Source organism: Entelurus aequoreus, linkage group LG23, assembly GCF_033978785.1.
Source record: "Entelurus aequoreus isolate RoL-2023_Sb linkage group LG23, RoL_Eaeq_v1.1, whole genome shotgun sequence".
Taxonomy (NCBI): domain Eukaryota; kingdom Metazoa; phylum Chordata; class Actinopteri; order Syngnathiformes; family Syngnathidae; genus Entelurus; species Entelurus aequoreus.
Window position 1 is genome coordinate 17,440,952 of NC_084753.1, and position 27,608 is coordinate 17,468,559.

The 27,608-nt window shown below is 39.4% G+C and overlaps 1 protein-coding gene across 1 annotated transcript in view; it reads right to left on the reverse strand.

Annotated features, from left to right (window-relative positions):
* The window catches only part of ryr3 (ryanodine receptor 3), a 309,061-nt gene that overhangs the window by 238,039 nt on the left and 43,414 nt on the right, over positions 1–27,608 (reverse strand). Inside the window, exons 2-3 of the mRNA XM_062034336.1 lie at positions 23,723–23,842; positions 13,072–13,176 (exon numbers count right to left, since the gene is read on the reverse strand). Coding sequence (XP_061890320.1) covers positions 13,072–13,176; positions 23,723–23,842 — 225 coding nt within the window. The remainder of the gene's footprint in view (positions 1–13,071; positions 13,177–23,722; positions 23,843–27,608) is intronic.

The following is a 27,608-nucleotide window of genomic DNA, read 5'->3' on the forward strand; positions in this document are numbered from 1 at the left end:
GTTCCGTCAGGACTGGCGGTTTCCCCTGAACTCGAGCTTCTCATCAAGGAGATCTTGTCAAATTGTTGACAGAAAAGTTGATCAATTTCATTGTGTAGATTTTGGAGAGCAGTGCAAAAAGAAGCTCCAAGAAATTTAAGACAAGACGAAACGAAGAAGAAAACAAAAAACTAAACTGACCGAAGCATGTTTTTGTGATTTTTCAGCTGAGTAAGTAAAGAATTAACGACACAAAAGGAGCTGAAAATGGCTTTTTGTGATACAGGAAGAACACTGCAGCAGTCTCACAGGAGACTCACTTGCCATCAAAATTAGGAGTGGGTTTGTAATGTATTGTTTTTGCTGTGCAACTCCACAGTTGTTTACTTGGGTTGTCTGAGAGTAAAAGTAAAAAAAAAGCGATGCATGACATCAACTCACCTTCAGCAAGTCTCCAAGTCAATTTCCTTGAACTGAACATCTCTCACAGATCAACAAAAGGGAAGTGGATAGCTGCTTTTTACACTTAAACGCTAGCTCGGAATGTTCAAAACACAATCTGTACAGTTAGTCAAGGCTTTATCATGGTGATAGTCTGATTCCTTCTATTTTAATTAGGGATGTCCCGATCTGATATTGATATCTATAATCTCCAATTAGAGGTGTGGACTCGAGTCACACGACTTGGACTCGAGTCATGAATTTGATGACTTTAAACTCGACTTGACAAAATGTAAAGGGACTTGCAACTCGACTTGGACTTTAACGTCAATGACTTGTGACTTCACTTGGACTTGAGCCTTTTGACTTGACAAGACTTGCTACTTTCTGTCAGCGTGTGTGCTGTCTGTCAGCTCAACATCCAATCAAATTAGATCCACGTTGTTTTCATCCCACAGCATTCATCCAATCAAATTGCAGGACAACCAACGAAGAAGAGCTGTGAGGAAAAATTATCATGCCAAAGATAGTTTCGTTCGGGTATTAAAACTGTGAGTTAGACAACAAAAAACGAATTGCAGTATGCAAAACATGCGGTTCGAAAATTACAGACGGAGAAGCAACAACTTCCAACTTCGTTCGACATTTGTCGATGTTTATTGGCTAAGTAACGTAACTTTTATTTGCTGTGTACTTAAATCAGTGAGGCTGTAGACTCACTGCTAACGTTATAACCATAGACATCTTATAAGTAGACGCAGCATCGACCGCTACTGCCTACTGGCGCTGACGAGACGCGGGGCCGCCATCTTGGATTGGTGATCCGCTCCATAGGCATCTTATAAGTAGACGCAGCATTGGCTGCTGTGACGCGACAAATTCAGCCGCCATCTTGAACTGGTGATGAGGAGCCGGCGAGCAGCCTAAACTGACAGTTGACAGGTAGAAAACAAAGTTTTCCTGCTCAAATGAGCGGACTGTTGAAAATAGGAATCGGGGATTACTTTTCACAAGTAAGATTTAACATTAACATACTATTGGTTGTATTTTGCGAAAAGAATATTACCACAGAGTTGAGAAGGAGCAAAGATCTTCAATAGTACTGAAGTCGTAGCCGCTAGCAAACAAGAGTTTGACCATAATAGAATTGCTTGTCAATTAAATTAATTACATTTAAAAATGTCATACTTGAATAACATAAAGTTGAAATAAATGATGAAGATAAAGATTGTAAAAGCCAACAGGGGTAAAAATTTGGACCACAGTGCAGATTGTGTGTGGGTGGGGGATATAGACTTTCAGGTGTTTATATATGTTTATGATTAAGTATTTGGCAGACGCTTTTATCCAAAGCGACATACATAAAAAATACATATAAAACAATCACTGTAAACATTATCATTTAAGGGAAGAATGTAATACAAAATATCAATACAAAGTGTCAAGACAGAATAAACTCTCTGCTGCTGCAGCAACAGAGATACAGTCTATAGGTCCCTAAAATATATAGATATCTAATGTATTCAGACATTGTTTATGTAGGATATACGCATGTACGTATATATAACCTAATCATATTGTTTCTTGAATTTAAAAATAGCTGACCGTTAGTTTCCCTCTTCTCTGGGATTATATTCCCAGTTTTGATCTCGGACATCTGGTCACTTACAGCATATAAGAATATTCTATTACTGTTAAGCAAACTATGAATAATAAAACACGCCAAAACATGTGTCCTTTATCGTAGCTACACGTATGACAAAAAAAAAACGTGTGAAAATCAGTGGTATTCAGTGAGGTAAGATTAATTAAATGCGCTGACAGTTCATTGCTCTTGCCAAATGAATTGCACTGAGTGGAGTGGATCACCACTCCAAGATGGCGGCTCCGCGTCTCGTCAGCGCCAGTAGGCAATAGCGGTCGATGCTGTGTCTACTTATAAAATGTCTATGATCCGCTTGAAAGTTTAAAATGACTGGTTAATAGTGCTATTATGAAGTGCAATGTCAGCACTATTTTTTTCCCTGCAATTTCAAATGCACTTGTTTTAATAAATTAATACAGCATTTTAAAAGTATACACAATCTGTGTAAATATATTAGTCTGTGGTTAAAAGGACTTGAAAGGACTCAAAACTCAAAATGCAGGACTTGAATTGAGACTTTCCAGTCTTGACTTTGGACTTGACTCGGGCCTTGAGGGCAAAGACTTGAGACTTACTTATGACTTGCAAAACAATGACTTGGTCCCACCACTGTCTCCAATACAAGCAGTCCTGCAGCGCGGTTACTCGTGCAAAGCTCAACAACCAGTTAACATCTAATTGTCCTCCAAAAAGCACACAAAGTTGGTCTTATTTTAGTGAAGTCACTTAAAAACGCTAAATATGGTAGGCTACAGACTACTAGGACCTAGCAGCTACACAACATCTAGGCACAAAATAGCACATAAGCTAGATATATGTAATAAGTGTTCTTAATTGAACAATATTGCAGTCTAAAAGAGCACATTTGTCAATATGAACAAGTATCAAATAATTATACTTGCATATTACTTACAATACAAAGGCTGCAAGGCAGAAGCATATTGGAAGGTATCCAGTAAAAAAACGTGTCGGCATCATTTTATCTACCGTGTCAAGAGCTTCATTTAATGAATTATTGCAACCACTAGGTGTCGGCATAAAACCAAATTACCACTCCAATTTAAATACAGCGTAAATCTATTCCAGACGGTAAATAAAAACTAGGTCTGTTTTTCTCATAAACCAATATTGTTGTTCTGCTCGAACAATTTCTCTTGAGCAGGCCTTTTCTAACATTCCACATTACAAAGTTATAAAATGTATTTCTGTGTTGGCCCTGCGATGAGGTGGCGACTTGTCCAGGGTGTACACCGCCTTCCACCCGAGTGCAGCTGCAAAAGGGACAAGCAGTAGGAAATGGACGGATATCATATCGGATTGATATTGGTATCGGCCTAGACACAAGGCTCCAATATTAGTATCAAATTGGAAGTGAAAACATTGTATCGGGACACCCTTAGTATCAACCAGTCACAATCTATTTGTATAGCCCTTCATTACAAGTGCCTCAAAGGGCTTCACAAACCACAACAACATCCCCTGATCTGAACCCACATCAAGGCAAGGAAAAACTCCAAAAGCCTGTATTAATTTTTTACAACCCGTAGTATTAATTAGTTTAAAATTTGAACAAATCAAAAGGTGGTACAGCATCCCAGAATAGATTATGTTCGACCTTTGGGGTACTCTCTTTGGGTGCACAATATTGGGAACGTCTGCACCTATTGAGAGCCAATCAAAGAGCTGTATCAAAATTATAACAGGAGCAGCTAAAGTTTTATTAAGCTTTTTTTCTCAATTTTATAGTGTAAAAATCAGTGTAATGAAGTGTAGGACTACACCACTCCAAACTACAGTCACTATAATAAACATTGCTCATTAACTGTGCAGGTGTCCATCTAATGTGCACAAAAAAGGTGAAGTTATCCATTGCTATGAATGTGCAGTTAAGTTAAAAGGCACCCAAAATGCCAAGAGCTGTTATCGCTCAGCAGCACGACTGAATATGAGAATCTGACAAGGGTTTACGGACCAAACAACCCATCACAGGAACGTCCCTACCACTGATGGGAAGCCCGTATTACCACTGATGGGAAGCCCGTATCGCTTCATCGTATCCTCAATAGATTACTTCATAAACATGCCAAGTGAGCTGGAGAGGAGCCCGAAAAGAAGCCAACTCTGCTTTGTATAAATTCAGAGATGCGATTACGGATGCTGCAGTGCACTCACATATTCTCCATTCCCCTCCGTCACCCTAAATGGCCTTTCATTATCTTTGACTTCTGATATCTTCTTACAAAATATGGGAGCATGTTCCAGGCAATGAATAGTGACAGCTTTTATTACAATTCAGTAGCCCTTCTTGGTGTTAAAGCACACCTTAGACTACTAAAAAGTATAGTCGGTTTTAGCTCGGGGCATATTAATCTGTTGTCAAAAAAGAATCAGTTGTGCAAAATGGTTTGACTATGTAAAACGGCTTGATTAATTAATAATACTCATCTTGATAGAATGGAGTGCAGTACTTGGCTGCAACTAGCAGAGGCATTGTTAATCAGTTTTTTAATTTTGTACAAAAAGGGCAGATAACAGACAGGACACAAAACTATAGTTATTTAAATGGCAACTTTCTGGCTTTTATAAACAAACAAATCATGAATATAAATTGTGGTCGTCAGTAACAGTTACATTTTTAGATTAAGGAGAGCGAAAAAAATATGAAATCATTCAATTCTGAGGAAAAAAAATGTTGGAATCACCTTGTAAATTGTAATTTCCAAAGCTAACATCTGCATCAGATAAAACCTGTTCATTAGTCTGCAGTTAAAAGTAGTGTTTACACATTGGAGAACTGTTGCACCAGGTGGATTGACATGAGTCATGGCTCCAAAACGAAAGATGTCAATTGAAACAAAGAAGGGGATTATCAAACTTCAAGAAGTTGAATCATCACGCAATGTTGCAAAAGATGTTGATTGTTCACAGTCAGCTCTGTCTAAAATCTGGACCAAGTACAAACATTGTAGTTGTAAAAGGCAATCATACTGGTAGACCAAGGAAAACATGAAAGCGTCAAGACAGAAAACTTCAAGTAATATGTCTTGAAAACAGAAAAGCAAAGCAAAACAAATGAACAAATGGGCGGAAACTGGAGTCACTGTCTGTGACCAAACTGTAAGAAAGCGCCTAAAGGATATGAGATTTAAATATCAAGTCGTCACTAGCCCCGTATAAATCGTCAACATTGATTTAATCGGATTAGAATGTTTCTGTGTACATGGACCCTGAAAAAATGATCTTATTATGATGTGCATTTTTATGTATCACACCTTAAATCGGAATACTTTAGTTTGACATGCGCAGCACCATAGCATAAACGGAAAGATGTGTTATTGCCTGTGCTATGGTGCCATCTTTTGGACAAGTTTGCTCACTGCAGGTGCTGAAAAAGCTGTGACTTTCACTGTAAACAAACATGGCTTCGTGCATTTCTGCTTGGCCAACGCAGACACAGTAATTTTTCCTTCTGTTCACTACTTTTGTTTTTGCTAATCTCGTTTTCAGAGCATCAATATCAACAGTAAATAACGCTACGTGTGAACATGTTGAATGGGGTGGAGACAGCAGCAATTTAAAGGCCTACTGAAACCCACTACTACCGACCACGCAGTCTGATAGTTTATATATCAATGATGAAATCTTAACATTGCAACACATGCCAGTACGGCCGGGTTAATTTATAAAGTGCAATTTTAAATTTCCCGGGAAATATCCGGCTGAAAACGTCTCGGTATGATGACGTTTGCGCGTGACGTCACGGATTGGACGGAAGTATTGTGTCCCAATACAAACAGCGTCTGTTTTCATCGAAAAATTCCACAGTATTCTGGACATTTTTGTTGGTGAATCTTTTGAAGACGACTGCCTGAAGAAAACATGCTAATTTCCACAGTCATTGATGATATGGGACTGCATGTCAGATAATGGCACTGGGGAGATGGCTGTCATCACATCTTCAATAAATGCACAAGGGTACTTTTGACATCAATTGAAAGGATGTTTGGGGATGAGGACATTTCTTAAGATAATGCATATTGCCCTTTCCTTGAAGAAAGATACAATGTCAATGTCATTGCCTGCAAATAGTCCGGATCTCAATCCAATTGAAAATGTGTGGTGGAAATTGAAGAAAATGTTCAATGACAAGACTCTAACCTGCAAAGCTGATCAGACAACAATAATCAGAGAAAGTTGGAGCAAGACTGATGCGTTCTGTTTGTCACTCGTTAAGTCCATGGCTCAGAGACTGTAAGCTGTTATAAAAGCCAAAAGTGTTTGTTTTTCATGATTTCCTCATATTTGAGTAATTCCACAAATTTCTTGATCTAAAAATAATTATTGTTCTTGATTTATTTTACTGTTTTGTGACATGTCTGTTATCTACTTTTTTTCTACAATGAATGAACATCTTTCAAGACTGGTGGTTACACAATTTTGACAGGGCTTGTATAATCTATTAACGTATCAGATCAGGACGCGATATCAGCTCAGATCTAAGGTTAAAAAAAAAAATCAGATCAGGAATGTTGATCGGGACCTCCCTAATAACAAATAATTTCAAAAATACAAGCATGAAATGCCTCAATTATTTGATCAGAAATATTGAGCCGATGTTATGGGTCACACTTCTGCCGCGTCTCCTCCTGTTGCGTGCCCTGACGAGCGCACCGCAGGCCACGCCCACGGGCGCTCTCTCTCTGCTGCAAGCGCGCTTCCGCGCGGCTGCAAACGCTCGGCAATCTACGCACCTGTCCATGATGAGCGATCAGCCTTCTTAAACCAGCGCAACCTGAGATCCGACGCCAGAACGTAGCTTCTCGTATCCAGTACACTCCCAGTCATCCTTCCTCGTGGTCAAGCTGTGTGCTTTGTCACTTTGGACCTCCCTGTGGAACCCCCTTGCCTTCCTGGATTTTCGACCTCACGCCTGTCACCCGACCACGACGCCGCGCTCCTGTCCTTGACTATCCGCCTGTCCTCCGACACTCGAGCCTGCCTTGCCCTTATTTGGACTTCCGCCTGGATCAACACTCACCTTCAACACCCTCTGACAACCACGCTCAGATAAGTACTCACATTTAGTCACACCGCATCTTCGGGATGGTAACTTGGGAAATCGAGGGCCTGCTCAGGACGGCGCTACGGTCCGACCCTGGTCCTGGGAACGGACCCCCCAATAGACTTTTTGTTCCGCAACCCTTAAGGAGCAAGGTACTCGACTGGGCACATTCAAGTCTGTTTACATGTCATCCCGGAATCCACAGATAGCTATCATTCATTCGACACCGCTTCTGGTGGCCTTCCATGGAGGCGGATACTCGCAAATTCATCGCCGCCTGCTGCATCTGCGCCCGGAACAAGGCAGACCACAGCCCTCCTGCTGGACTCTTACATCCCCTTCCGATCCCGAGTCGACCTTGGTCACACATCGCTCTTGACTTTATTACTGGACTTCCCCCCTCTAAAGGTAACACCACAATCCTCACCATAATCGACAGGTTTTCCAAGGCGGCCCATTTCATACCCTTGCCCAAACTCCCATCCTCGGCCGAGACCACAGAACTGCTCGTTCAGCATGTGGTTAGAATTCACGGGATCCCCACCGACATTGTGTCAGATCGTGGTCCCCAATTTATTTCCCGGGTCTGGCAAGCTTTCTGCAAGGGTATTGGAGCCACGGTCAGCCTGATTTCTGGCTACCACCCCCAGAGCAATGGACAAGCGGAAAGGGCCAACCAGGGGGTGGAGACCATGCTGCGCTGTATGGCTGCTCAACAGCCCAACTCCTGGTGCAAGTTCATTCCATGGGTGGAGTACTCCTTTAACTCCATGACCTGCGCGGCTTCTGGTATGTCCCCTTTTGAATGCTGGCAAGGTTTTCAACCTCCTTTATTTCCCTCCCAGGAGATCGAAGTGGCAGTTCCTTCCACCAGAGCTCACCTGAGACGATGCCGCAAGGTGTGGAGGTCTGCCCGCGCTGCCTTATTGAAGGCATCTGAGAAGATGCGTCGTAACGCCAACCGGCGGCGCATCCCAGATCCCGACTATCAGCCCGGACAGCAGGTGCTGTTACGGGCCAAGGACCTTCACCTCCCGATATCCTCTCAGAAGTTAGCACCACGTTTCGTTGGACCTTTTACAGTCAGATCCAGAGTCAATCCTGCCGCAGTTTGCCTGGACCTCCCTGGGTCCATGAGATCCCACCCGGTCTTTCACGTGTCTCAGGTAAAACCAGTAACCAACAGTTCACTGTCGCCCCTCCATCCCTTCCCCCCCTCCGCCTAGGGTTCTCGAGGATGGGGACCAGGTGTGGACCGTCAGGGAGATTCTCAAGGTCCGACGACAAGGAAGAGGATGGGTCTACCTCGTGGACTGGGAGGGCTATGGACCTGAGGACAGATAATGGGTCCCGGCTTCTTACATCGCCGACCCTTCCCTTATTGAAGATTTTTACCGAACTCACCCTGAGGCACCCCGAAGCTCGTCGGGAGTCTCGCATAAGGGGGGGGGGGGGTCCTGTTATGGGTCACACTTCTGCTGCGTCTCCTCCTGTTGCGTGCCCTGACGAGCGCACCGCAGGCCACGGCCACGGGCGCTCTCTCTCTGCTGCAAGCGCGCTTCCGCGCGGCTGCAAACGCTCAGCAATCTACGCACCTGTCCATGATGAGCGATCAGCCTTCTTAAACCAGCGCAACCTGAGATCCGATGCCAGAACGTAGCTTCTCGTATCCAGTACACTCCCCGTCATCCTTCCTCGTGGTCAAGCTGTGTGCTTTGTCACTTTGGACCTCCCTGTGGAACCCCCTTGCCTTCCTGGATTTTCGACCTCACGCCTGTCACCCGACCACGACGCCGCGCTCCTGTCCTTGACTATCCGCCTGTCCTCCGACACTCGAGCCTGCCTTGCCCTTATTTGGACTTCCGCCTGGATCAACACTCACCTTCAACACCCTCTGACAACCACGCTCAGATAAGTGCTCACATTTAGTCACACCGCATCTCTTTGGTTTAATTACACATCTCATTTACACACCAAGCTGTTAATAAACAAGCTGACAGCTAAACGACGTCATATCTCTGTCATCTTCTTCTCCCGATATCACGTCACAGCCGAATGTCCATCCCCAGTTTTAACCAATAATAAACACATTTGCTTTTCATATTAGTGTAATGGCGTCTTCTCCAAATCAAAGTTGTATAAGAAAAATAATAATAACTTACACAATAACTTACAATATAAACACTACTATTACTACTTTAAATTTCTCTGCTATTCTATTAATTCAGCGTAACACATATATATTACACACTTCCTTTGTTTAGAAGGACTGACTAGCAGAACCAATCAATGAATTAGCTGTAGATTATAATTTTTTAAAATTCTTATTTGTAGTGGGAATTATATGGACACCACAATACAGTAAAAGCAATCAAACGTTTGTATTAATTTATGTAAGGAAAGCACAGCTTATACTACACAACAACACAGACATACAACCACACACCAAAATGTAGATATACTGTATGTCTGCTGTGTTTTCTACAGTCCCTGACAAAAGTTTCGTCGATTATCCATTGTGTACAAACATCTTATAACCTGACTTTTTAGAAATGGCTTCTATGAAAGCTTGAACCCTCCCAAATTATGTTTAATATACTAAAGAAAATGTACTTCACTGAAGTAATACTGATCATTTAATGAACACAGAAAGGTCAGATTTTGGCAAGACAAAGGTTTTGTCTCCTACAGACAGTAATGTGAAAATGTAACAAATAATTGACTTCAAATACAAAAATATGTTGCATAACATCAGTGAAATAAGTAGTGGTGCTGTGAGATCCATATTCAATATCTTGTATGACTTCCATGAACTTGAAGCACTGCATCCATGCGGTTTGACAATGTTTCATACAATTTATAGATGGAGTCATCAAGAATAGCAAATAAAGCAGTCGTACATGCCTCCCAGATTTCATCAAGATTCTTTGGTTTTGTCTTTCATGCTTCCGCTTTCATTCTACATGCTCAATGATGTTGATGTCTGGTGAATGGCCTGGCCAGATCTGGAGCCCCTTAATCATTTTCACCTTTCGGAACTTTGATGTAGAGATGGGAGTATGCGATGGAGTATCATTCTGCTGCAAAATTTGACCCCAACGTAAGAGATACTTCTTGATATTTTAGACTATTGATATTGCCTTCCATACAGAAAATCTCAAACACATGCCCATACTGGACGTAACCCCAGACCATGATTTTTCTGCCACCAAACTTAACTGTTTTCTGTTTGAATCTCAGATCCATGCAGGCTCCACTATGTCTCCCGCAATATTTGCTGCGACTGACCCAAGATTCCTCTAAGAAATACACATTCTGCCACTTTTCCAGCATCCATCATTATAGAAGGAGGCGATTTTGAAACCGAATTCTACAAACACCGTTTCCATATGAGTTGGGAAATAGTGTTAAATGTAAATATAAACGGAATACAATGATTTGCAAATCATTTTCAACCCATATTCAATTGAATGCACTACAAAGACAAGATATTTGATGTTCAAACTCATATTTGCAAATAATAATTAACTTAGAATTTCATGGCTGCAACACGTGCCAAAGTAGTTGGGAAAGGGCATGTTCACCACTGTGTTACATGACCTTTCCTTTTAACAACACTCAGTAAACGTTTGGGAACTGACGAGACACATTTTTTAAGCTTCTCAGGTGGAATTCTTTGCCATTCTTGCTTGATGTACAGCTTAAGTTGTTCAACAGTCCGGGGGTCTCCGTTGTGGTATTTTAGGCTTCATAATGCGCCACACATTTTCAATGGGAGACAGGTCTGGACTACAGGCAGGCCAGTCTAGTACCCGCACTCTTTTACTATGAAGCCACGTTGATGTAACACGTGGCTTGGCATTGTCTTGCTGAAATAAGCAGGGGCGTCCATGGTAACGTTGCTTGGATGGCAACATATGTTGCTCCAAAACCTGTATGTACCTTTCAGCATTGATGGCACCTTCACAGATGTGTAAGTTACCCATGTCTTGGGCACTAATACACCCCCATACCATCACAGATGTTGGCTTTTCAACTTTGCGCCTATAACAATCCAGATGGTTCTTTTCCTCTTTGGTCCGGAGGACACAACGTCCACAGTTTCCAAAAACAATTTGAAATGTGGACTCGTCAGACCACAGAACACTTTTCCACTTTGTATCAGTCCATCTTAGATGAGCTCAGGCCCAGCGAAGCAGACGGCGTTTCTGGGTGTTGTTGATAAATGGTTTTCGCCTTGCATAGGAGAGTTTTATCTTGCACTTAAAGATGTAGCGACCAACTGTAGTTACTGACAGTGGGTTTCTGAAGTGTTCCTGAGCCCATGTGGTGATATCCTTTACACACTGATGTCGCTTGATGATGCAGTACAGCCTGAGGGATCGAAGGTCACGGGCTTAGCTGCTTACGTGCAGTGATTTCTCCAGATTCTCTGAACCCTTTGATGATATTACGGACCGTAGATGGTGAAATCCCTAAATTCCTTGCAATATCTGGTTGAGAAAGGTTTTTCTTAAACTGTTCAACAATTTGCTCACGCATTTGTTGACAAAGTGGTGACCCTCGCCCCATCCTTGTTTGTGAATGACTGAGCATTTCATGGAATCTACTTTTATACCCAATCATGGCACCCACCTGTTCCCAATTTGCCAGTTCACCTGTGGGATGTTCCAAATAAGTGTTTGATGAGCATTCCTCAACTTTATCAGTATTTATTGCCACCTTTCCCAACTTCTTTGTCACGTGTTGCTGGCATCAAATTCTAAAGTTAATGATTATTTGCACAAAAAAAATATGTTTATCAGTTTGAACATCAAATATGTTGTCTTTGTAGCATATTCAACTGAATATGGGTTGAAAATGATTTGCAAATCATTGTATTACGTTAATATTTACATCTAACACAATTTCCCAACTCATATGGAAACGGGGTTTGTACAAAATGTTCTAGTTGACACAGGGATTTGAGGTGACCAAGCCTGGTGGAGCTCTGCTGCAGTGGAAAAGGGCTGGGTTTGGATTTTTGAGCAAACAAACGGTTCTCCCGAGTAGCTGTCTGCCGGACTTCGGCTTGTCAAAAACATCTACAGTCTCTTTCAATCTTTTTCTTATTCTTTGCACTTGACGTTGAGACACATTGAAGGTGTCAGTCACCTCAGCGGTGGATCTGGGGTCCAGGCTCTTAAACATCAACGCTTTGGTCTCAGGGAGAATCTTAGGCATGTTGTCAGAGGTAAAGTTGCAGTTGATGTGAAGGTCTGATGTGCTGGGATTCCTATCATACACACCCGCTAATTGACTTATCAATTGAGGCTGTAATCTAAGATTGGGTGCATCATACGACAAGGCGACAAGATTTTTGTCCTTGCAAAAACTGACTCAATGGGATTTACCAAGCTGTAAACGTTAAAATACTTTTCAGCAATTTCTTTTGACAACAAAACATTATTTCAAAAGCTGTTGGGATTGAAATGAGCCATTTCTTGTATAAAAAAAAATTATCAGACGTATACTTGAAGGGCACAAAAGGTCAACTTGTACCCTAGCGACAAGACTTTTGTCAGGCACGGTATTGTATGCCGCAAAGCTGCACTAACTACATTTGACATTTTGGTTTCACTCTGGAAAAGCTTGTAGACTTGAAAAACATCTTCAACTTTTAATGATGTGTCGTAAGATCATTGCCCTGGAAAAATGTGTGTGTGCAATCCCAATGCAAGAAGTATTTTCGTAAGGCAATTATTCAAGTCAACCTTTCATTGCCCCCAAAACAGTCAGTCGTGTTGTGTTTTTATGCATTCCATGTACTCTCCTGTCTTACGATACCTTTCATCCCAAAAGGTCATTGATGCCTTTAGAAGTCAAGTCCAGTTGCTATTTATTCAAGCTTTGTAGATGTTTTTTAGTGTGGTTGCGTGTATATGAGACAAGAACTAGTACTCACCCCCTCGCTGCTTTGGCCTGTGTTAGCCAGCATCTCCTGCAGAGCTCGCACTGACAGCGACTGCTCCAACACAAAGTTACAAACACACAAGTCTGGAGGAACATACTGCAAGACAGAGGGGGGAAAGAGGGGGAAAATACATTAGCTATGAGTAGAAACAGAAAAAAAAAGTTTAGAATTTAAAGTTTTAGTTCAAAAAATCGATTACAACAACTGTACTAGAAGTACCTTTTTCCAATCTTCATATATGACAGACAATTGAACCGAGTGAATAGAAACATGCTCCAGCGGCCAAATCATTTACTTAATTAAGCGATACAAGACCAAGGGCCCGGCGGTAATTAAAAGAACTGTGGAGCAAGGAAAAGCTCCCATAAATAAAATGTTGGACATTCTGATGTGTTGCCAGCAAGGTGCTCAGGATTATGTAGAGCACTGGTAAATATACCAATAAACAATGTTTGCCAGACTGAATTCATCATCTCAATGCAATAGATTTGCCTTATGTACATTTTTCTTGCTGATTTAATCATGTCCATCATCATTGGTTTTTTTTTTTAGAGCAGGGCTACTCAACTACATAATGAAGAGGGCCGCAGTTTCAAGAGCCCAAGGGGTCATGTGCCGGACATCGAAATGTGGATGTTTTGTCAGAAGTTTCCTTTGAGACTACATTTACTTAATTGCAAAGTAAAAACATCGGCTCTCACACTGCACTGTCAAATTCATTATTCTGCCCTCGCAACTTGATTCCAGCATGTGCAACTAGACAGATTGTTAACAGCATGAAGAAACAGAAGCTCCAGAAGTTTTGTTGAGGATTGATGTTCCTTCTTTTTAATTATTTTCCTTCCTCAGTGTTATTTCTTTACAAATCTTCCTTCATTTAGACTGAAAATATAAATCGAAAAATAACATTACAAAAGTATAACGTCCATTATGTATTTTACGTAAATAAAATGGAAGGTTTATTGTTAATACATTCATACAATAAAATATATATGTTTACGCATATAGAAATTAAACAACATCCACAGCAAACGTTGCACACAATTGAACCTAAGACAAAGACAAATAACCACAAATATGAAAATCACGATGTCAGCAATTTCAATACAAAACAAAATAAATATCTTTATGCACAATACTTACAAAAATCTGACCAAGTTTCGTGATGAAATTTACACGAGTGGATTTCTACAGTTGTTGCTGCTTGTCTACAACACTTTTACACTTCTAAAAGGTCCGGCAGGAAACACTGACTAGAGCAATGGCTCGGGGCAGAACATTCATACTTTGTTGTCCAGTCGCTGTTAAAAGTCAGATTTCGCAATTTATTTAGATTTTTTTCAGGGTCGATAGTGCTATTTTTGGTTTGAATGAGTAGTCTTCTTCTACTCACCCTACTGCTGCTTCATTGTGACACATATGCCTTGCTGTTGCCCCTTGTGGGGGGAGGGAGTACTGCATACTATGCCTATTTGGGTGATGTTCACCGGGCCAGGAAGTGCAAACCAAAACAGGACAAGGAACCAAAATAAGAGCGCTAGACAAGAACTAAAGCACAAAACAGGAAAATGGCAACAAACTCAAAATAAAGCACAGCCTGGGGTGACAATGCTGACCCTTTTTTTCTTTGACCGGTTTTAGGAAAAATAGTTTTAAGACAACTCAACACAAAATACTTTTTTTTTGTTGTGTAAATTATGATTTAAACAACAGGTAGATTGCAATAAAATAAATAAAATAGTAGTGCTGTCAAATGATACATTTTTAAATCAGATTAATTACAATTGTGATTTTTCATTAGTTGCTGCCAAATTTTAAAAAAAAGCTTAAAAAAACAGAAATGCAATGTTATAATCAAAGTGTCAGAAATAAAAATTTTGAAATTTTTTTACTTGAATGCACATCGGTTATTTGTTAAAGCAGTTTTTGAAGTGAAATTTGCCACCAGTCGATATCTCCTAAGTAATCTTTGCACTAATGTATGAATTGACCTGATCACTGACCATATAACAAACACCGCCTTTAAGTAACCATCTGCAGTTAAGAGCATATGCCTTCAAAGTACATTGTGTGATTAATCTGCATTTATACATGATTACTGCCATAATTATTTTGGGATTAATTGCATGAATTAATGCATTACATTTGACAGCAAAGTAGGAAAAAATAAATTATACAAATAAATATACATTTATATACATACATATACACATATACAAACATACATACATATATATATATTTTTTGTCACTTCATTTCACTTGTTCGTGCACACACAGATTTCTACTGCTCTGTCTTCTTATTGTTTGGCAGATACTGATATTACCTTTTCAACAGTTGTTTGATAACTTTGCTTCATTAGTTGTAGGGCTGCAGCTATTGATTACTTTAGTAATCAAAAAACCTATTGATTAACCAAGTAGTCGGACAAAACCCACACATACTTTAGGGAACATAATTGAAATGGGCCCTGCGATGAGGGGGCGACTTGTCCAGGGTGTACCCCGCCTTCCGCCCGATTGTAGCTGAGATAGGCTCCAGTGCCCCCCGCGACCCCGAAGGGAATAAGCGGTAGAAAATGGATGGATGGATAATTGAAATGAACAATGATTGTTCTGCTTGCCATGAAATGCATTCTTTTTTCTGATAAATGCACATCAACATTGAAATTGCACTTAACATGTGTGCCATAATAAAAATAAAAGCAGTCGCTCATGTGCGCTATATTTATTTATTCTCTATTGTGAGCGAACTGTGGTGCTGAATTTCCCCCACGGATCAATAAAGTACTTTCTATTCTATTCTATATTGCAGAAACCATGTGTAAACTATGTCTGCATATTTAATGTTCTCCGTACTCTATGGTTCTACACCCATTAAACGAATTATCGAAGCAACGAAATATGAATCGAGTTACTGTATTTTATGGACTATATGGCTATACTTAAAATCCTTGAATTAAAAAAAAAAATCAGCAGTGCGCCTTATAACCCGGTGCGCATAATGTACATATTTAATTCTGGTTGAGCTTACTGATCTCGAAGCAATTTTATTTGGTACATATTGTAATAACAAGTGTTCCCAGTAGATGGCAGTCACACAAGAGGTACGTGTGGACTGCAGGTTGACGCCTGTTGAAATAAACGAGGGTAGCAAGTACAGGTAAGTAAGCAACACCAAAACGTTGCTGTTTCATTGAGAATATAGAACATTACACACAGCGCTCAAAAATCTGTCAAAATGGTTTAGTACGACTTTGGTAAAGCGGAGCATTACAGCTACCATAGTCAGACATACTGTGCTTCAACATACGAGTATTATCATGGTGTGTTTATAGGGACCCCAAAATGGTACCTATTAGAAGACATTATCTGGTGTTTTGTTTCTATCCTATTATGCAAAACCAACTTTTCTTCCGCCCACGCCGTAGTCAATAAGCTTCTTCTTCATTATCCTTTTGTTGTGGGGCATTCATTCTCTTCTGTTCCCATTTCTAATACAAAGTAGCGTATAGATCTAACTTATATCCGTCAGTAGACTCCCAATGGAAGCGCTAAAAAAAGTGATAAGTTACAAGCTACATGTAGCTAAATTACGTAACTTAACTACATATTCCAGTAGCTCGCTGGTAGCTTAGCTACTTTTTCAACGAGTAGCTTTTCCTGTAGCTTAGCTACTTTTAGAGCCATGTAGCTAGGTAGCTTACATCAAAGCTACAAAAAGAGAAAATGGACTGCTAATCCAGGCTCCAAAAAAATATATGACCTGGATAAATGACAACATCCATACATATGGAGAAAATCCATGATGACTGGTATGATGAGTCACAATTGGCTAAGGTTAGGGAGAAACATTGTGGACTGGCCAATCAGAGGGACGATAAGGCGGATCATCGAAACTAGTAAGCAAAATCATAACTGTCACACACTCATGTCACATGGCGACAAGGGAGTCAAAAAAAAGAAACATACTTTTTTTTTTCCTTTAGTGATGAAGACAATGTCCATGAAACCCACAATAATGCGTGTCCTTAGCCATATTTAGACAAAAGTATGCATTTAGTGAAAACAATGCCCAAAACCTTAGTTTTTAGTTGTTTACTCTGTAAACCAAAAACACAACTGCTCTCTTCAATAAAGACATGGAACACAAATTTAGGGACACACATTTAGTTCATGAAAAGTTTTACTGCACATAACCATTACCAACTGTTCCCAAACAACACACAGGTCATTGTTTTTTGTCAACATAAAGGTGGATGTTGTTTTTTTCACTGTAGGTAGAGAAAATTAATACAATTATAGGGGTGGGTCAAAGAAAAGAGTAACCCTTTTTTTGTTTTGTTTTTTGTCATAAAGAAATACTATCATGTGTGCTTACGGACTGTATCCTGCAGACTGTATTGATCTATATTGATATATAATGTAGGAACCAGAAATATTAATAACAGAAAGAAACAACCCTTTTGTGCGAATGAGTGTAAATGGGGGAGGGAGGTTTTTTGGGTTGGTGCACTAATTGTAAGTGTATCTTGTGTTTTTTATGTTGATTTAAAAAAAAAAAAAAAAAAAAGTTTTATTTTTTAATTTCTTGTGCGGCCCGGTACCAATCGATCCACGGACCCGTACCGGGCCGCGGCCCAGTGGTTGGGGACCATTGACGTAGGCCACAAGGAAGTGTTTTAAATGTAAAAAAAACAAATATTATATGACGCCTTTAATGTGCCTTTTAATCCGTTGCGCCTTGTGTATGAAAATAAACCCAAATAGCCTGTTCATTGACGGTGTGCCTTATAATCAGGTGCGCCTTATGGTCCGAAAAATACGGTAATTGATTAATCATCGCAGCCCTAACTAGTTGCCGTTATATCAAAATGGTATCACAACTTTTCCAGTTTGCTAAATTGCCCACGTTTTCGGCATCTCTCCCAGTCACTGACATGTGTGAGTGACAAGCAGAAAAGCTCTGGCTCGCCTGAGGGGAATGTTCACTGTCCTCACATCCTGCATGTGAAACATTGGCAAACACTGCACACAACTCTGACCACTAAAATCGGCGATGCGGGGTCGCCATGGCAATGAGGCTACCCCTCTCGCCATACTCCTCATTACCTTTCCTCACCAAGCATGAAAGCAAAATAGTGAGATTGTTTTCTTCACTGGTTGGCTTAATAGCATGAATAAATAAAATAAAAACATATTGAGCAGGAATATCTTTCTTTTTTGCAACTGCTTGTCCATCCTTTCCAAACATTGAACTCCTGCACATAGCATGTAAAAATACAGTACATAATACCCATAATAACCAATGAATAGACACATCCTTCATAGACCTCCTTATTGTAATACTTAGCTCTGCCATTGAGAGTGTAGTGACATGACACAGATGCACCCATACTGACCAAGGTCCTTCTAACAGAGATAACTCACAACCTGCTGCAGACCTTACATACCTCATGAATTATTCACCCTTTGATTTTGCAATTATCATATTTGGTCCACGCTGGTTTAGAAGCCACACACTGAACATTCTCTCTCAGAGCGCTCACAGCAGCCTTTTAAAGAGCCCAGTTGTTAATGCTTAGCAGCAATAAAACCCAATGAAATAAACTGAGTGAAAGAGATTCAAGTCATTGTCTTAATTCTGTTGGATCTTACTGTAGACTGGTGTCATGAATGGCTTGGCTTTGGGTGTCCAAAGTGTGGCCCGCATCCAAATTGTTAAATGTTAAAAATACTTAAAAAGTGGAATAAAAGAACAAATAGGTGTAAAGTAACCGGAAACAGTTGCGATGTTAACACTACAAACTAGGGAGCCACAATATATTATTTTTAAAACCTATACTGATGACTTCCAGCTTCTCAAGAACTATACTAATAACCTATTAACTTTTTTTATTTTTATTTAACCTAAATGTAGTTTAGTTGGATGTGTTGAAGCGTAATTTTTTTTCCCCTTCTTGTGAGATGTTTGCCTAACATTTGGCGCAAATATCATGAAATGTTTTCCTCTCAAACAGTCTCAAATGTTCGACGCCATGTTTGTTCAAATTGAGCTCAGGTGCTACTTACGACGTGAGGAGGAGAAAAGGAGCGCTTGGTTTGCTCACACTAAACCACCTACAGCACAGTATAAGTAATCTCGCCTCAATGGAGTGTTTTTTTATGTATCTATATTTTTTTATGTTATTGGATCTATTGGTGTGACATCGAAATTACTCCTTTTTTTCCTAAAAAAAATTGTATATACAGTTTTGGTTTCAAAAATTAAATACTGTAATTTCCGGACTATGGAGTCCACCGGTATATAAGCCGCACCCACAAAATTTTAGAGAAAAAAACAAAACTTTTTTCCATATATAAGCCGCAGATAAATTAATTGTGGAATTAGTAATTTACACAGAAATATTTTGTAAATGTTTATTGACATACCTTAATTGTTTCCAAACGGTGCCTGTAACATGGCAGTACAACGTCCGATCAAACAAAACAGAAGTCATCGTCATGGACCCACTAGCTGCGGAAGCTAGCACTCAATCAGCATTTTGGTGAATATACTGAGGAATTTGCAAAACAAACTATACAAAAAGAATGCCAGGTAGGTTGATAATACTAACACAGACACTTGTAAACGTGTAAGCATTTCAGCTAATGCTAACGACGCTAGCTATTTACATTACGATGGCACGTACAAATACGCATGAAAAAACACCTATAAAACATGTGACTGTTTAGTAAGAATGAATTGTTTTAGATATATTGTAAAACTTACAAACGTTGGTTGGAGTGATGAATGAAGAATCCATATGAGTATAAACACTATGGACGACTAGTAGACGGAACGACACTTAAATTTCCGGTTCAACGCACGAAACAGAAGGATACACTGTAGACTTTCAACCTGCAGCACCTGAAATTAGGCAAACTCGTCCAAAAGATGGCACCATAGCACAAACAACACACCTTTTCAGTTTCTGTGTTGGCGATGCTACTACTATGTAAGTTTGTTGTATACAAAACATTATGGCCGTTAGCGAAGAAAAATCCATGGATTAGCCGCAATTTTGTATAAACCGCAGGGTTCAAAGCTTGGGGAAAGTAGCAATTTATAATCTGGAAAATATGGTACATTTTCATTGGCTTGCTTATGTTTTACATACGTTTTGACATGTATTTGTCCATATTTCTATCGGCAGCTAGACACTTCCCAGCTAATCCACATCTGATACCCGAGGAGACCTAAAGCTTTGTCATCGTGTACCAAGGAGAGAGGACAGGTAGTTTGTGCTCTGCAGGTATTGCCCCCAGGTAGGTGGACTGAAACATGCCCTCGTGTCCTCAAACTAAATTAAATAGGAACTCCGACTGCCAGCAAACCTGCCCTCCACTCCAATGCCGCTGAAAATGGGATTTGCTTTGATTCATAGAGCACCAAGTGGCGAGTAGGACAAATGGTTCTGCTTCCCCATCTTACAGTGAGGACTAAACATAGTTTTTACCACTGAAAGTGAAAGAAAAAGCCACACTCCTTCAAAAAGGACAAAATAAACAACTTGATCTGCAGATAGCATTTGTTTTGGTTGTGGCTTCCCAGGCAAGTTGACCAACAAGCACATGATCCTTGAGCGACCTCATAAAACACTGTCACTTGTGTCCCAGCCAAACTGAAGGCGCCATATCACAGTACTGAACCTGAGCTGTATTTTAACTCTAAACCCCCCAGCAGGAGGCGGGCTTAACTAATTACCTGTAAGTATGCCATAAATCTCCCCTCAAACTGCAGAAACTAAAGAGCCAAACAGGTAGTAAAACTTATTTTTCACTAACAAGATATATTTTTTTCATTTTTGTTTTATTTAACATAACCATAATAATCCGCCAACAGACCAATAACATTTATTTGACCTGCCAAAACACAATTTTACTTGTTTTAAGGGTGTAGCAATTAGGAATGCTTACCAAATTCGGTACTTTTATAGGCACTGACCAAATTCCTTTGGTGCCGGGTATCGATTCACATAAAATCAAACCGTGCAATACTCTGATACATTTCTTGCACGTGGCGTCCCATCCGATTGCAGACTAAACACTGGCTCATGGAAACAATCACTCAAGCAGCAGACACGTTCCCTCTAAGTAATGTTGCCACCAAAAAACCGAGTATGCTTGGTAGAAAACACTTAAACATACTGTAAAGTAAGACTCCGCTCTTTGCTGCTAGCTTGATGCTAATTTACATTGGATTTGCCATAGACAGGCTACTATTAGCATTAGCGATTTTACATGGCGACTCCAACACCTCTAAATTTGGGAATGAAAACTAAAACTATAACCTGAGACTCTGGAATGTAAACCAGTTCTTCTCAACAAAAAAGAGAAATAAAACCTTAGGGGAAAATCTAACTTAAAACATTTGTATGCATGCACAACACCTAAAACCTTTAGTATATCAGTTTGTGGAATTAAATTATGGAATGAATTAAGCAGATGAATCAAACAATGTACTAATATGATCCAGTTTAAGAAAGTGTTCAAACTCAAAGTGTTTACAAAGTAAAAGGAAGAAGAACTCTGATAAACATTCTGAACCTTGTTGAAAATTAAAAAATCTTAGACATTTTATTAAAATAATCATAATTTACTTAACTATTTATTTATGATAATTGTTGTTTTTATTATTCATTGATTTAAATTGTGTTACAAATTTAGTGAACGAAGTGAACACATGTGTTAGTAATAGCTATGAAGTGTAAAGGGTAGGATTAAACAAGCTCTGCCTCTCCCTACTCCTTTTCGGACATGTAGTGAGAAAATGGACATATGCGAACTACGTGATTTAACCTATTGTAACTGTATACATGTTCAAAATAAACTTAAACAACAATAACTAAAATTAATATTACAATCAAACAGCTGGTGTGTTATAAGCACAGTATTTACAGAATAAACACTTTGTAGGGCAAAACATAACACATTCAGCTTCATGGAAAAAGCTACTTCCTAGTTAAACAGCATACCATAGACAGCCTATACAGCACTGCCATCTAAAGTCTTGGAAGAGCAAATTGCAAACGAGACTCAAATGTAACAAGAAAACAAAATATAACAACGAGACAGCATAGTTATCAGTTCATTTTTAAACGTTACAATAAAAAAACAATTTTATTATTAACAATCAACATTTATTACCACACACAAAAGTACCGAAAATTGGTACCGTTGAGTACTGGTATCGATTCCCAGGTGCGGTAAAATGGTACTGTACCGGTTCATATGGGAACAGTACCCATCCCCAGTTGCAATGCATGTCATAAGTCTCATTAAATGATTAAAGTACCGGTAAATTAAACTGAAAGCTACTACCAGTTGTGTGGTGCATAGGGCATTAATGGAAACTGGGACTAACATTCAGATTCTCCAGGGACCATCAATTGGTATCGGCAGAATACACTCATGGGGAACGGCAGCATAAAACCTGATGGGAGCATCACTATCTCTAACACGTAAACAAAAGAATACAGTATATTCTGGACTATAAGTAGTTATCTTTTTCCTACGCTTTGAACCCTGCGACTTATAAAACGGTGCGGCCAATTTATAGATTTGTAATTGATAAAGACCATAATGTTTTGTGTTTAATAGTTTTCATTAAACTCAAGCAGAGACACTGAAAAGGTGTGTTATTGTTTGTGCTAAGGCGCCATCTTTTGGACGAGTTCACTAGCTGCAGTTATTGCGGGTTGAAAATGTACTTCATGTTTTAATGCCTTGAACTGAAAGTAAAACCTTCCATGGCGTTTCTGCTCGAAAAGATTCTTCGTGCATCACTCCATGTAACGTTTGTAAGCTTTACAATATAACTAAAACTGTTTACACTTATTGAACTGTCTTATGTGTGATGTCAGTAGGAGTGTTTTCATGCTAATTTCTACATGCTTTCATAATGTAATGAAATTAGCATTAGCTAACATGTTTACGAGTGACTGTGTTAATATTATTAACTTACAATGTCATTCTTTTTCTATCGTCTCAGTTTCACAAATTCCTTAGTAAATTCACCAAGACGTCACCGTGGAGTTATTGAGTCTGTTTAACTTATTGGAGAGCTAGCTTTTGCAGCTAGTGGGTCCATGACGATAACTTCCGTTTTATTTGATCAGCCGTTTTACTGCCATGTTACAGACACCATTTGGAAACAATTAAGGTATGTAAACATTTACAAAATCTATGTAATTAACTAACTTCCCAACGTATATATATGTGGCTTATAGTCCAGTGGGGCTAATATATGGAAACATATGTTTTTCTTCTAGAATTTAGTTGATGTGGCTTATATGCATGTGTGCTCTGTTGTCCGAAAAATATGTTAAGTGTAAATGTTTTTTTTTTGGAGGTTTTCAAAAACAAAGTGAAACGTTTGTGAAAGTGTACTCTTATAGAAAGAAGCTTCATAACATTCACAATCAAGTTCAAAGGACTTGAAAATGGCTCTGTGATAAATTGATAGTACATTCTGACCCTGCTTCATCAAATAATGGGAACCGGAATCAAAAGCAAGGAACCGGAATTTGAACCAAAATCGGAACTGGAATGGTCCAAATTCAAACCATTCCCAACCCTAACTACCAGTGTGCTCTGCTCACCTTGGCTTCGGTGGTAGATTCCAAATAACACAGGCGGTTCCCAAGCCCTTCGGCGGCCAGGCAGAACTTGCGATGTTCCTTTTGTATGGTAGCTACGCTCTGAAGAACCACTTCGTCATCCTGCCGGAGGACAAAAGAGTGTTAAAGACCCCAAAAATATATACAAACTGTTAATAACTATAAAACGACAACCCCTTTTTTAAGACCTTTTATGGAGGTTAATTTATTCAGAAGCTTTTTTTGGACACTGAATTAATGTAACTTAATATTTTGGGTTTGATTTAGTTTTATTTTTTACATTAAATTATGCTGACAATTTTAATAAATAAAAATGTATTGTTTTAAAAAATCAAAGTACTGATTTTTTCTACACTAAATTAAAAAAAAACTAATTTTAAAACACAGTACAGTAGGACGGTGATTCATATGGCCCCATTTGTCGCGGTTTACCTGACACAAAAAACGTGTAAAAAAATCCACTTGAGCCGCAAGACGGCAGTACAGTGTTAAATATCTTAAAATGTGTTTTGTGGCAATCCCAACTTTGACCACAGCGGTAGTTGCTATACAGAGTGGCGCTTTTCCATCATTTCCAGCAGACTGCATTGCAAAATTATTAAAACCCCCACCTTTGTCTCACCTTCGTCTGAAGACACCCAAAAATTGGGCCATAAAAATCCCGTCCCCACTGTATTTTAACAACTGACTTCTTAAACAACTTTTGCTCACACATTTTCATTCAATAAAATTGCCAGCTTTATTTGATGTAAAAAAAAAATTCTGTTCACAAAATTCCGTTCCAAAAATGTAGTCCCCCAAAAAAATATTTGTAAATAAAGACACAAATTAACCTCCATACCTATTTTGGTACAAATACACACAAAAGTCAGTGAACTCATAACTCGCCATGTGTCGTTTGCTAACTTGTCAAACCTTTAAGAAAAAGGGCTGCATTCCTTCAGGTGGGTGTGAGTGCCGAGAAGAAAAGCTCAGATTTTTTTTCAGGGTGGGGGCGGAGGGTAGTTGCTCTATACAACCCATTGGTTTAAATGTACTATATAAATATTTTATCCGACCACGAATATAAGACAACTTGTCTTTTTAGACTTTTTTCTTGGGAAATAATTAGAATTATGGTTGGTTAAGACCAGGGTTGGGCTGACTGGGATTTTCCCAGTGGGTCGACCTATTATTGGCCAATGGTAAGACATTTTGCAATGTATCTATTTTGCTGTGTCCTGCCTTAGTAACTATGGTAACTCTTCCCAGCCGACAAGACACCACAAAGACAGACAGCTAACGATTGATTGGCCTAGCCAGTGGGCCGCTGGCTTGACATGAGAGGCCATGTTATAGCCCCCACTCGTCCAATTATCTTTAATGATGATGAGCAGTCGATATCAAGAGAGAAAAAAAACACACCAACACTATGGCAGCACAGGAAAAAACTGACAAATCGGATAATACAAGTAAAAAATGAAAAGGGATAAGAGATAAGAAATTTAAAATGTTAGGAATAAAGGAAAATGGTAGAGATGTTTGCCACAGAGGCCTAGCGGGCAGGTCTGGACCTTTTGTCTATTTTGTCAGGGTTACAGGAGCGCTTTTTTAAAGGGCCTTCTGCAAAAAAGCTAGTGTTAGAATCATATCTATGACAGCACTCTTGTGTTTTTAGGAATCTGCTGCAAAAATGTGAGTCTCTCATAAGTTTTTTGAACTGAACTCGCGGGCCACCAGTTAAATAGCTCAAATGATGAAAAAGAGAGGACCTAAGATGGAACCTTGAGGAACGCCACCAGTATAAGTAAAGAAGTTGAACAAATGACTACCAACTGCACTTGAAGTGAACAACCTACAGCAACACCTTAGTTACATAAATCACGGTACGAAAAATAACTAAAAAAGGAGAGGGCTTAAAGGAGTGACTTGAGGAACATCACACAAGTTCGGCCCCTGTGTTTATGTTAAAATGTCAATCCAAGGATCTGCCAGTGTGTTTACAGTGTACCAAGTTCTTCTATATCACAGGAGCACAATAGTGCAGGGGTTCTTAACCTTTCTGACCTCCGGGCCCAACTTTTCCAATAGAGAAGGGCCCGGGGCCCACTGAAATAATAACACTTAACTAGGAGTCTTACTCTAGGTTTTAATCATATTCAATGATTATATCTAACCTACTTACAGGATAAACCTTGTCAAATGATATGAAAATAATATTGTACATGGTAATTGGGATTTGTTATATATTGTATATATTATATACAAATATAATAAAATAAATACGTATATATTATATACTGTATATATAATATGTAAATATTACAAATATGTTATATTTTATATTGCTACTATGGTACATTTTTAGTATACTTTATACCTGCATTATCCTTTCCATCCGTACCCTTGGTAACTGAGCTACTGTGTGGAACAATTTCCCTTGTGGATCAATAAAGTTTGTCTAAGTCTTAGACCCTGTTTTAATCACAGTGTCAAGACCAAACTCAGGCTGATAACAAAAAAAGAATATGCAAATATACAGCAAAAGAAGGGACTCATAAAAACTGATGAAAAATTAATTTATATACAATTATTTAGCGGTAAATAAACTAAATAACAAATAATGATAAATATGTTTAAAGGCCTACTGAAATGAATTGTTTTTATTTAAACGGGGATAGCAGATCTATTCTATGTGTCATACTTGATCATTTCGCGATATTGCCATATTTTTGCTGAAAGGATTTAGTATAGAACAACGACGATAAAGATCGCAACTTTTGGTATCTGATAAAAAAAAGGCTTGCCCCTACCGGAAGTAGTGTGACGTAGTCAGTTGAACATATACGCAAAGTTCCCTATTGTTTACAATGATGGCCGCATGAAGTGAGAGAGATTCGGACCGAGAAAGCGACAATTTCCCCATTAATTTGAGCGAGGATGAAAGATTTGTGGATGAGTAAAGTGCAAGTGAAGGACTAGTGGGGAGTTGAAGCTATTCAGATAGGGAAGATGCTGTGAGAGCCGGGGGTGACCTGATATTCAGCTGGGAATGACTACAACAGTAAATAAACACAAGACATATATATACTCTATTAGCCACAACACAACCAGGCTTATATTTAACATGCCACAAATTAATCCTGCATAAAAACACCTGCGTGTTTGTTATGCTAGCTCCTAGCTCCTCTGCTAGCTCCTAGCTCCATAGAACACGCCAATACAATTCAAACACCTGATCAACACACACAATCACTCAGCCCAAAAGACCGTTCACCTAACCCAAGGTTCATAAAGCTTATATATTTTTAAAAAGTTACGTACGTGACGCGCACATACGGTCAAGCTATCAAATGTTTAGCAGCCAAGGCTGCATACTCACGGTACCTGATATTCAGCTGGGAATGACTACAACAGTAAATAAACACAAGACATATATTTACTCTATTAGCCACAACACAACCAGGCTTATATTTAACATGCCACAAATTAATCCTGCATAAAAACACCTGCGTGTTTGTTATGCTAGCTCCTAGCTCCTCTGCTAGCTCCTAGCTCCATAGAACACGCCAATACAATTCAAACACCTGATCAACACACACAATCACTCAGCCCAAAAGACCGTTCACCTAACCCAAGGTTCATAAAGCTTACATATTTTAAAAAAGTTACGTACATACGCAAAAAAAAGTTGCGCACATACGGTCAAGCCATCAAATGTTTAGAAGCCAAAGCTGCATACTCACAGTAGCACGTCTGCGTCTTTGTCATCCAAATTAAAGTAATCCTGGTAAGAGTCTGTGTCGTCCCAGTTCTCTACAGGCGTCTGTGTATCGAAGTCAAAAGTCCTCCTGGTTAGAGTCTCTGTCATCCGAGTTCTTCCATCTTG